Genomic DNA, 12854 nt, shown 5'->3' with positions numbered 1-12854 from the left:
AAGGCTATGGCAGGAAACCAGCTGAGCAGACTGCACTGTCTTAACAGCTCTATGGGTACCATCATCTACCCCAGTGCCTCAAAAGGAGAAATAAACAGCCCTGGCCAAAATCCCTGGGGAGTGGCTGACAAGGATTCAGTAATTTCTGATCTGCTAGGCCTTAATAATTATGGTGCTTTCTTACTGCATCGGCCCATTCCAAAGATCCTCACACTTTTAGCCTCATAAAAATAAAGCAAAACCTGGTTATTCCCCACAACAAACAGATGTAAAAGCCCAGCATACATACTGAATGACAGATTAGCTAAAGTCATAAACCCAGGAATTAAGAAGCGGCATTTTGCTAATTAAAGCTTTCTAAAATGGTTGAGAAAAGGTAGACAACGTTATCTGTCTATGTACGCAAGGAACTGGCTCTCACAATCAAAGAGTTACTTGTTTTTACTGTAATTATTACATACATCTCTGAAAATATTGGCTTATATCATAATGTGAAAAAAGCCCTCATCTCCCACCTCCTGAGATGCTTCCTTTTGGGTACTAAAACCCACCTGCTCAAGTATAATGATGAAACGAGAGGCTGGTGCTACATCATAGGCCAATGCAATGTAGGTTGGCCCAAATCCAAGCCAAACGGTCTGGAAGATCATGAAGACAGCCCCAAAGAAGAAGGAGTGGATGGTCTTGTGGGAGGAACCATGGTAGCCCTTGGCCCACTGGACAAAGAGGCCATAGGGCACAACCAGCGTGGACAGGAACATGCAAAGCCAAGTAGGAGCAACGATGGAAAATTTGCCAAAAGAGTAGACCAGGAGATCAAACTCTAACACTAGCCTTAAAAGAGATGCAAACAAAACACAGAAGTTAAAGGAGCCTTGTTCACTTGGATAAAATAAGTTTTGCCAGGTGAAATCAGTAACAGCTATTGAATCCTGTGCCAAAAGTGTCATTTCACACACTGTTTTTTTAAAAGTATATATACTCTAAGACAGACAGACATTTAAATGTTTTTGTAATAAAGCAGCCTTCCCCAACCTGGTGACCTCCAGATGTGATGGACTACAACTCCCATAATTCCCAGCCAGCAGGAGTTATGGGAGTTGTAACTCAACACACCTGGAAGGCACCAGGTTGAGGAAAGCTGATGTAAAATGTGGAAACAACAAATGCATGAATTCTCCCAGTACACCTGCCAGAGATCTAGGATAGGCTGCAACTCCCTAGCAAACACACACTTGCGGCAATCGTGGGTTTTTGTGTGGCATACATATGTGAAGCAGCCCATAGTTACTGGGTGCTCTGGAGCCTTCAGGTTAGTACTGGAAGGGTTGTGCCTGAGATTCTGCATACAGAGCCTGGATTCTCACTGACCAAATCAAACACCCATCTGAATGTCTGCTGGTTATTTTAAACAAACACTGAGAGGCCAATCTGAAGCAAACTTACTTAGAAGTAATTCCCAATGGGTTCAAAATGAACTGACTCCCAGTTAAGTGGGAGCCATGGCAAATAGCCATGGCAGAAAAATTGACGTACCAGCTGAAACTAGCCAAAGTCACAGTCAAACATCTGACTTTTATAAAATATTGCAGGAGTTTATTTTATATACTAAGCAGGGACATACACAGCAACATTTGTCAAAGCCTTTCCTCAGACTATGGAAAAAAGACTAAGGGCGCAATCCTATGCATGTTTAGACAGAAAGAAGTCCTAGAACTCCCAGCATTCTCCAGTTAGCCATGCTGGCTGGGGAATGCTGGGAGTTGTAGGACTTTCTTCTGTCTAAACATGCACAGGATTGTGCCCTAAATATGACGTGTTATGGTGAAGAATTCCACACACAAAAAAACACACTTCCAACATTTTCATCTTTAGTTGATATAATAAGAGGTAACCCCTCACTTGGTATGTGTGTGTTTTTATTCTGGGAGACCAATGCAGTTGTTTTGATACAATCCTTGCTGGGGATATTCTAGTTCAGCCAAAACAAACAATGCATTTTTTATTAGCGCCGCCCATGTGCCAGAAAGGGGTATTTGGCAGTGCCTCCTCTTGAGGCAAAGTTGCCAGAAAGGTACACGAAGTGCTATTTTTCTGTAAACATTCATTGGGTACAAGCAAACAATATGGCAGTTGGCAGCCTTTTGGCATCTTTTTTGGAGAGCACCGAGGACATGCAAGGAGACATTTCTTCTGTGCGCACAGTGGTTACTCACTCGCAGCGCACAATCTATACAACGTAGTCTCCTGTGCAGGGAAATCTCTGCAGTCAAACAACATTTAAGCTCTAATACTACACACACTTACCTAAGAGTAAGACCCACTGAACCCAATGGGACTTACTTCCTAGTAGACATGCACAGGATTGCACTGTTATGAGTTGTAGGGCGTAAGTAATTCGCTGTTAGCACAGCTAGAGCAAACACTGGGTGATGATATGTGGAAGTTGTGCTGGTGCCTGCAACCTCTGTTGTAACAAGCAATAAGCCCCCATGGGCCTCTTATCAGCTGCTTCACCAGCCCCGCTTCTGCTCATCCCTTTGGAGGCCATGTACAACTTGCCAGGAAGTGCAGTCATTTGGAACAGCACATTGCCAGGAAGTGGGATGGTGACATCATTTTCCTGCCTCCAACTTCTTCCTCTGCTCAGGCTTTTAAATTTTAATTAGAAGGGATGAGGCATCATTGATTCAGGTGGGACAACGTCCAAGTCCAGCACTAAAAAAACTCCCAGCTAATCCTTACCTTCCTTCATCAATGAAGTCTACCACAAGTGTGCTGAGGATAAACAAGATGAGGAGAGCAATGAACATGTGATAGATGGTCCGGATATGATCCACTTCAAATAGCTCACTGAGAGAGAGAGAGAGAGAGAGAGAGAGAGAGAATAACTATACATTAGGACATTTCGAGTGCGGAGAGGACACACACGCACAACATTCCCATCACTGTAATCTTACGAGAACTGCTGCAAGTAGCACAAGCTTCACTTAAAGTGTTATGTTGTTTTTACTGAAATACTAGAGCAGGGATGTGCGATGTGGGTCATTCCCCCACCAATATTTTGGCCTACAACTCCCATCACCCCTCAGCACTGGCTATGCTAGCTGGGGTTTGTGGGAGTTGTAGGCCAAAACATTTGGGTTTGTAACATTTAGGTGTCTTTTTATCTTTTATTATCAAAACCTAAATTAAAAATGCACCTCTTTAAAAAGGAAAGAGAAAGCCCAGATGAAAGGCAAAAGAGAAAGAAAAAACCCAGAGAAAGAGAAAGCCCAAAAAGAGAAAGAGAAATCCAGGTGAAAGGCAAAGAAAGTACAAACCAACCACAAGTATTGGAAGTTTTAGTGCTGGACAGCACCAAGCCAATAAAAGATGCTAGCCAGCATCCTATAGAATAATCCTTCCCTCCCAGCATATCTGTAATAATAATATGACAGGACCTTCAACTGAACCAAGCAGGATAATAACCAATAACACTGTTATCTAGCAGAGTGAGAAGAAGGCACATCTTTATGTTTTTCGAGACCCTGAGTGTGGCTGCTGCAGGGACATGTCCCTGAAACATTGTATATCTTAAAACCAGGAAGAAAACTCTGCTACCAATGCAAGGACAACATTGCAACATTTTTCAACTAAAATTCAAGCAGGAGTGGCATGCTGTATCTGGAGAGTCAAACATCAGGTGTGCTTTAGCGGCACCCACAGGAACTGGTGTGCTTTAGCGGCACCCGCTCAGTGGACCAGGCCAACACTAACTTTAGCAAGGGCACCAATGGAAGCTACAAGCTCATTAAACATACTCACTCCAAGAGAGACTTCCTAGCAACAAAAACTTTCCCGTGTTCTGGAGGTGCTCTTGATCCTCTGTGAAAAGAAAGGATATTCCGCATTTTAAAAAATTAAGGTAACAAGAAATCAACTCTGCTGTAGGTTCAGCCAGGAACCAACCTACTTGGTCTTGGAGCCGTCTTTCTCTGAACGAGCGGTTGGGAAGGTGGGTGGCGAGGGCTCCAGCAGCGTAGACTTTGCGATCAAGCCATTCACAAATTCCGTAAAGTGACTGTCGACCCCCTTCATGAAAGCTGGCTTCAACTGCTGGCAAAATGTGGGGAAGGGAGGGAAGAGAGGAAACACATAAGCCTGGTCTCACCTGGAATTTGCCTGCTAAAGTCACACTATACTCTTTGCCTTAAAATGCCAGGCTGGCTTCCCGACATGGTGCCAAGAACAAATGCCAAATCTGAAAGAAGATCACAAGGCCACCTCATATGCTGCCAGCTGGCCGCCTATTATTTGACCACAGTCAAAAAGAGGACTCACAGGGGCAGAGCAAATGCTTCATACGTCAGCACGAGCCCTAGCATCTCCAGTCAACGGACATTACATGTGAGAAGTTGAACTATGGTAGAGATACAGTAAGCCAACCTTCCCCAACCAGGCACTCTCGAGATATGCTGGACTACAGCTCCCATAATTCCCAGCCAGCATGCTGTCTGGGGATTAAGGGAGCTGTAGTCCAACACATCTGGAGAGCGCCAGGTTGGGTTCTGAGCTATATGGATCACTGGTCTCATTCAGACAAGGCAGCTCCATATATTCAAACATACAAGAGCCTTTGAAATTTTGATCATAATGACAGGAGTGAGGTCTCTCTGCCTCCAGCTTTGCAAAACTCAGCATCACACACCGCTCACTGAGGAAGCAAAGCCCCCAGCCTGCAACTCCCTCTCTCCCCTCCCAATTAGTGATGTTCCATAATTAACCAATTCAGAATAAAGAATTTGTCCAGCTCACAATGTTCAGCTGTATTACGAATCAAACACACACACACCACACACCACCCCGAGCACTTCTCTGGTTCAGCAAGACCTACTTCAGATAAAAAGGTCTTCCAGAATTTCCAAAAGTTAGCATATCTCCGATGGAAAAAAGAACACTGAAAGAAATTCAGTTCAAAAAAAATTCACATAGGAGTATGGCACTAACACGGCTTTGATGTGGCGGGGGGGGGCGATGACAACAGAATGGAGTCATCTTGCACTTCCATTGCTATTCAAAAACAGAAGCTGTGATGGTTAATGTTTAACTTTTTGCTTGCAACCCCACCAAGAACAGGAACTTCAAGTTTCCTGGCTGACCTGTTCCACTCACTATGTTCACAAAAGGCAGGTTTTTTTTCAAGACTACAGAGCTGTTCGATCTGCCACTGTGGCTTGACGCAGTCAACAAATGCAGAATCATGCCAAAAGAGCAAAAATAAGAAAACCCAAAACAAGGGCAGGCAGGGCAGGCAGCAGAGTTTCTGCTGTGCAGGGGAACACAGGGGTGCCTCCTGAACAACGGAATCCAGCTCCCCACAGTAAGCGGCAACCCTTTCACTCCTTTCGCATTTGCCTGGGGTAGGGAGGCCACTGTTGGTACTTCCCCATGTGGCAGACATAGCCCTACAAAGAGACTTTGTAGCTCACTTCATAGCTCATTTTTTCTCCCTGCGGCAGAGTACCAGTACAAACAACAACATTGCCTCACAGATTTAGAAGAAGTTACTGCCCCCAGGGAACCCTTCGTACACTGGTATCTGATGTGGAACTCCTGTGCATTGTCCAAGATTCTAGGGCATGTTTTGGGGTGCACAGGCAGTTGACGTGTTGGTCAGACACATTGGGCTTCATTGTCACCTTGCATGAACTGGGATGGTACCCTAGAATACTCTTCCCCAACCTGGTGCCCTCCGGATAAGTTGAACAACAACTCCCATAATTCTCAGCCAGCATGGGAATTATGGCAGCTGTAGTCCAACAAATCTGGAGAGTACCAGGTTGGGCAGGTTGCCCTAGAACAAGCTTAACATTCTCCTGCATCTGCCCACTACAGGGGGAAAACAATAGCGTGTACAGTTATTCTAGCTGTATCCCATTTTCTCTTTGGAATACTGGGAGAGGCTTATGTGAGGCTTCCTTCCCAGGAGGCTTCCCACACAGACACTGATCAGGGCCACACCCATTTAGCTTTAACAGTGTTACAACATCTGGTGCGCCCACGCTACCTCATGGGATACACACGGCTATTAGCCAATAAGAAAAGATACATTATTAAGGGTGTCGGAACATTCTTATGGTCTACGTCCAGGGGTGGGGAATGCATGGCCCACCAGATGTTGTTGGACTCCAACTCCCATCAGCACCAACTAGCATGGCCAATGATGAGAGACAATGGGAGTTGCAGTCCAGCAACATCTAGAGGGCCACAGGTTTCCTGTCCCTGGTGTGGGGTCCTCAAATTGCCAATCTGCATCCATGGGGTTCCGCCTCATGAAAGGATATACACAGAGACCTCAGATGGCACAGCTGAACTTGATCAGGTTAGTCAGAAGACTTCGTCTTGAAGAAAGAAGATCAGGAATCCACAATTCCACTTGCCATGCTGGCCATGGTGAGCATCCCATCCTTTCTAGAGCAAGCATTACTAGCCATAATTCTTAACTGATTTGCTTTTATGTTTTGGTTATAATTTCGCATGTTATTTTGTATTTTATTATTGCTAGCCCCCTTGTGCACCATTTGTATGGGAAAGGTGGGATATATATTGGACAAACAACCTAAATAAATGTTTGGTGCTGGGGAGGAGGTGGAGTATCATTCCCCACAGTTGTGCTGTGCTTCTGAGACACTCCAAGCACCCGAGAAGAACAAATGCAACCAATATAGGTCCTAGCCCTTCTCTTGAGCTTGGAGCTGAGGAGAGAGGCAGGGCGCCATCCCAGCACTTGCACTGGGCTTTGCGGGCCTTCCATCCGAGCCCCTGCAAATCACAACACAACTGCTGGGGCGATCTCCACAATCAAAAAAGAAACAGCGGCACCAACTGAATTCCCAAGGCGTTTCAACACAGGTCTTTATCAAGGGAACATTCATATTAATAATTTTGGGGGAAACGTGTAAAATATTTTTTTAATGCTTTGCTGTACATTATATATCATTTATCGTATATTTTATATTCTTCAGTTTCCTTGATAAAGACCTGTGTGAAAATGGGTTGTGAATTCAACTGGTGCAGCTGTTCCTTTTTTGATTCTGGTTTCCATCCTTACAGCTGTTTTTTCTGATCCCTATTGGTACTGTTACTTGTTTTGCGATCTCTTCCACCCCTCTCCTCAGCTCCAAGCTCAAGAGATGGGCAGAGGCTCGTGCCTGCCGTGTTGCATTCCTCGGTGCTTGGAGCACCTCAAAAGTGCGATGCTAATGCAGGAATGATTCCCAAACCCACATCCAGGCTAGGGAGGGAAACAGGTAATGGCCCCTAACCTCAAGTTGAGTTTTGCAGGTGTATCACAAGGTCAGAGATGAGATTTTACTCTTGGAGGCGGGGGAGGGTCCTGGTGATCACAAATTTTTGGCTGGCCTTGGTGACCGCCAAGGCCAGCCAAATTTTGTGGACCTCCAAGGAAAGAGGAGGTAAAAAACAAACAGCAACATAAAAACGCTGACAGACTTCTGTATCCAAGTCAACTCTGCAATGTAACATTTTGCTTAATGGGCAATAAAAATGTGTAGCAACCCCGTTCATCATCTGAGACAACCTTGCTGTCATCCCAGGGACTCCAAATTTCTAGAGTCTGGATTCCTATCAAGGGCACCAACCTGAAAGTCAGTGACAAGTTTTGTCAATCTAAAGTCATGTCAGCAACAGGCCAATTTTATGAGAAAGTAACAGGCTGATATTAAGCACAGGCCCATATACAGTAGAGAAGGGCTTCGTGTTGCCTAGGGATTCTTCCTTGCCAATTCATATTAACTAGCATTCAAATATGTTTACCTCAGCTTCCACTATGAGCTGCGTCTTCCTCATTATCCCATGATCAGCATCAACTCGACCTAAGAGAAAAAGAAATCATTACTGTATTTTCTTCAATGGAGTCAACTTATACAAGCCTTCCCCAATCTGGGGAAAGCTGGCTTATGCCCAGTATTAAGTATGAAAACAGAACAAGAAAAAAAAGATAGACATTTATTTTAAAATCAGCACTGCAAGTAAGTCCACAAAAGTTACAAGCCCACAAAAACACTGACTCACCCACCTGTCCAGACGTACCTGTGTCAGTCATCTGCTCCCTATTTATAATGGTCTAAGAAGAACAAAAAATCCAGCTCTCTTCCAATTCACAACTGCTTCCCTGCCTGGAGTGGATTCTTACTCACCCCAGACAAGTGGCTATTTACAAGCAAGCTTTAAAACTGTAGATACTTTTAAAGGCCTAGTGCTCCCTGAGGTGGTAAACCTATGTCTGGACAAATGAAATTCCCTCCATATGGGAGACTATATGTCAAGGGAAAATGTTCTAGCTTAGTCTTCTCCCTGACATCCTAGTTTTCTGTGTGGAAGAATTTAAGTGTTTCTATATGGAGGAACATTCAACCATGTGAACACCCCTCTTGCAATCTCAAGTGGTGTCTGGGCTTTGTGAGAACAAGACCTAAGATGGGGTGCATTAGAAATTCAATAATGTGAGAAAACTAAGCTGTAAAAGGCACAGAGAGTTGATTTTTAAAAACAGAAACACATTTGTTACAGTTGCCCATTAAAAACATGGAGTAGAAAGGTCTTTTTTTTCTCACCAGAAGTCAGCCAGGCCTCAGAATATATAATCATTCACAAATACATAGCAATGTTGTTAGAGTGCATTAATATAGTATTACAAGGTTTGTATTTTCCCTAAAGAACAGAATTGCAAATCGATTGATCTTCCTGAAGGCCCACTCACTAAGATGCATTTCATCAAGCTATTCCCAATCTTTCCCCCAGTCCCTGTTATAGAATTCCCCACGCCTCCCTACAAAAGGACTGGTGAGGGAAAGTATATCATTCCAACCCCCCCCCCCCCACACACACACACAAAGTTTACATCCTGAACAAGGGAGGTGAGCTATATAAACCTCTATGAGGTTATGCTCACTTTAGAGTAATGTGCGCTAATTGCAGAATTAACTGGATTAAAATTGACATTTTTTCCCCATGCAGAGAAAGAATTCTGTGTCATGCAACCTGCTGCAATCCTCTCAAGGCACCGCTGTCTCAGCCTCTCTTACACAGCTAACATACAAACAGTTCTAGCCACTTGCTCCAGTAGTTGTGTTCCCTGTTTGGAAGAGTAGCAAGGTCTATTTAGCATCCCATGGCAAAGACCACCTTCAAATTGCTCTTGGGATTTATTAATAGGACCTTGGATGCTAGGACAGGAACAAGTGATAACAGATATCAGCTCTTGGAAATGTTTGCAGCATTAGCAACTCCTTCAGGCTGTCCAAGGTCTCCATGTTTGGCTAAACGTGAAGGGGGTGCAGAAGGCTGCCCACATCTCTTCTAGCCTTCTCTGCTGCTATCATCACTTATTCATGCCAGTGCTATTCTAGCTCCCTCAATTTATTTATATATATACAGTATTTATATACCGCTCCATGTCAAAGATTTCGGAGTGGTGAACAGCAAGATAAAAATACTGTTCCTTTGTTTACATGCACTTAGCAAGAGATTCTCAACTAACAGGTTTAGGGGTGCCTAAGCAATATTTATTCTAACTGACAATTGCCCTTTCCCTCACACCTACATCATATAAAGAGTCAACCTGGTGCCCTCCAAATGTGCTGGCCTACAACTCCCATAATTCCCAACTCAGGCTGGGGATGGCTAACATAGATGATCGGGATGGAACATTCCAGTCTTTAGGGGTTTCCAAAGAGCAACATAAAAGCAGATGTAACAGAGGAGACCTCTTAAGAGTTGGAAGTGCAGACATAGAATTACAGGCTACCTCCCACAACCCCACTCTGGTGCAATTTTGTCCCTTCCTCTTTCCCCACGATTAGGTGTAGAATTGTCCATATGCTACAATTCCATGAATGGGCAAAGAACAGACCAGCCTTCCCCAACCTGGTGCCCCCCAGGTGTGTTGGACTGAAACTCCCAGCATCCCCCAGCCCACATGCAGCAGCCACCATCATCCCCAACTAGCACGGCCATTTGCTATGCTGGCTAAGGGTGGTAGGAGTTGCAGTCCAACACATCCGGAGGATGCCAGGTTGGGTAAGGCTGGAACAGATTGGAATATAGGACATCGGATTCAGCTTCCTAAGCATCACAACTCTATTTGTGTTTTGTCTTTTAAGAGAGTAAGCCCTTGTGGCTAGCACTCGTGAGGCCAGTGACATCCGACAACTCAATTTCATTTTATTCTCTGTACTGTTAAACCACCCAGTAACCTAAGTTCTCTGGGCAGTGTACAATGTGTTAAAGACATAAAATACAAACATTAAAAAAAAAAAAAAAAACAGCGCAGAATAAGATTTCCATGTTGTGAGCAGAGCTTCAGTGCCCTGTATCAATCACTGCCCACCTTCAAGACTAGCAAAGCAAGAATAAGTTACGCAAAATATGAACCAATGCAGAATTATACAGAATAAAAGGAATCATACAAACTTGCTACATTTATGTATTGTGCAAAGACGGGCATGATAAAGGACAAAGAAGGCAGGGACCTAACAGAAGCAGATGAGATTAAGAAGAGGTGGCAAGAATACACAGAAGAACTATACAGGAAAGATCTGAATGTCCCTCATAGCCATGATAGTGCAGTCACTGAACTTGAGCCGGACATCCCAGAGAGTGAAGTCAAGTGGGCCTTAGGAAGCATTAGTAACAACAAAGCTAGCGGAGATGACAGTATTCCAGCTGAGCTATTTAAAATCCTAAAAGATGATGCTGTTAAAGTGCTGCACTCAACATGCCAACAAACCTGGAACACTCAACAGTGGCCACAAGACTGGAAAAGGTCAGTTTACATTCCAATTCCAAAGAAGGGCAACGCCAAAGAGTGTTCAAACTACCGCACAATTGCGCTCATTTCACATGCCAGCAAGGTGATGCTCAAAATCCTACAAGCTAGGCTTCAGCAGTATGTGAACCGAGAACTACCGGAAGTACAAGCTGGGTTTAGAAGAGGCAGAGGCAGATCAAATCGCCAACATTCGCTGCATCATGGAGAAAGCAAGAGAATTCCAGAAAAATGTCTATTTCTGCTTCATTGACTACGCTAAAGCCTTTGATTGTGTGGATCACAACAAACTGTGGCAAATTCTGAAAGTGATGGGAGTACCAGACCACCTTACCTGTCTCCTGAGAAACCTGTACGAGGGTCAAGAAGCAACAGTCAGAACCAGACATGGAACAACCAACTGGTTCAAAATTGGGAAAGGAGTACGACAAGGCTGCATATTGTCACCCTGCTTATTTAACTTATATGCAGAGTACATCATGAGAAATGCCGGGTTGGATGAATCAGAGGTCGGAATTAAGATTGCTGGGAGAATTATCAACAACCTCCGATATGCAGGCGATACCACCCTAATGGCAGAAAGCAAAGAGGATCTCAAGAGCCTCTTGTTGAGGGTGAATGAGGAGAGTGCAAAAGCTGCTTTGAAACTCAACATTAAAAAAACGAAGATCATGGCATCTGGCCCTATCACTTCCTGGCATATAGAAGGGGAAGAAATGGAAGCAGTGATAGATTTTACTTTCTTGGGCTCCAAGATCACCGCAGACGGTGACTGTAGCCATGAAATTAAAAGACGCTTGCTCCTTGGGAGGAAAGCTATGGCCAACCTAGACAGCATAGTAAGAAGCAGAGACATCACCTTGCCGACAAAGGTCCGTCTAATCAAAGCTATGGTTTTCCCAGTAGTAATGTATGGCTGTGAGAGCTGGACTATAAGGAAGGCTGAGCGCCGAAGAATTGATGCTTTCGAACTGTGGTGCTGGAGAAGACTCTTACGAGTCCCCTGGACTGCAAGGAGGTCAAATCAGTCCATCCTAAAGGAAATCAACCCTGAGTGCTCATTGGAAGGACAGATAATGAAGCTGAAGCTCCAATATTTTGGCCACCTAATGCGAAGAGAAAACTCCCTGGAAAAGACCCTGATGCTGGGAAAGACTGAAGGCAAAAGGAGAAGGGGACGGCAGAGGATGAGATGGCTAGATAGCATCACGGTTGCAATGAATATGAACTTGAGCACGCTCCGGGAGAGAGCGCAGGACAGGAAGGCCTGGCGTGCTATGGTCCATGGGGTCACGAAGAGTCGGACACGACTGAACGACTGAACAACAACACAATTAAGATTTTTCTTGGCAAAGAACTCAGATAGCTTAGGTGAAGAATTTTAACTATTTAGTGCAGAGCTAGTGTCAGAGTCCACACAACAGAGACATTTACCATAGCTAAGGCTAAGCAGGCTTCCCACTTAACTAGGATTGCAAACCTGTTTCAAACCCTGGTTTCTAATTCTGGTTAAATAGAAAGCTTAGCCATATCTTTCATTTTATTTTTTAGCATTTTTTAAGATGGGGTTTTATTTTGAAATAAAAATTTAAAATACAGGCAATATCAAGGCAGAACGCACAGAGAACTATACAGCAAAATCACAGAGAAGATAAAGAAACCCACCTAATTTCTTAATGTATAATGGAAATTCTTGTAGGACAACTACAACATCCTAAGGAGAAGTTCACTAACTGTTGAGAGACTGAATATAAATGTTATATAGCCAAAACATACTCAGAAAAAAGAGGAGTCATTTTGTTTAAGAATTTTTAGATGGACTATAAAATTACTCCAGAAACCTGACTGGCTACTGGGAGCAGTTATGTGCAGAGAGTCAGGCTTCTCCATTACATCTACACCAGCAGCTCAGAGAATACACATTAGAAATGGAAGGAGAAAAGAATCCTGTGCCAAAACAGCCAATACTGTCAATGCTGATTTATGCAGCACATATATAATACGAACACCGAAGGGAAATACT

The 12854-nt window shown here is 44.0% G+C and overlaps 1 protein-coding gene across 4 annotated transcripts in view; it reads right to left on the bottom strand.

Moving 5' to 3' along the window:
- The window catches only part of SOAT1 (sterol O-acyltransferase 1), a 47316-nt gene that overhangs the window by 20826 nt on the left and 13636 nt on the right, over window positions 1-12854 (bottom strand). Inside the window, exons 1-6 of one of the 4 annotated variants that reach the window (XM_084851248.1) lie at window positions 9046-9187; window positions 7819-7877; window positions 3956-4098; window positions 3808-3867; window positions 2746-2853; window positions 552-834 (exon numbers count right to left, since the gene is read on the bottom strand). In XM_084851248.1, the coding sequence (XP_084707374.1) occupies window positions 552-834; window positions 2746-2853; window positions 3808-3867; window positions 3956-4098; window positions 7819-7851 (627 nt within the window). In that variant the 5' untranslated portion in view covers window positions 7852-7877; window positions 9046-9187. Of the gene's footprint in view, window positions 1-551; window positions 835-2745; window positions 2854-3807; window positions 3868-3955; window positions 4099-7818; window positions 7878-9045; window positions 9188-12854 lie in introns of those variants that run through there. The other 3 variants (XM_084851249.1, XM_084851246.1, XM_084851247.1) reach the window with 3 other exon arrangements.

This window comes from Heloderma suspectum, chromosome 4 (genome assembly GCF_057233095.1).
Source record: "Heloderma suspectum isolate Gila_16-S chromosome 4, 16-S_ref, whole genome shotgun sequence".
NCBI lineage: Eukaryota > Metazoa > Chordata > Lepidosauria > Squamata > Helodermatidae > Heloderma > Heloderma suspectum.
This window is presented reverse-complemented; position numbering and strand designations above follow the sequence as displayed.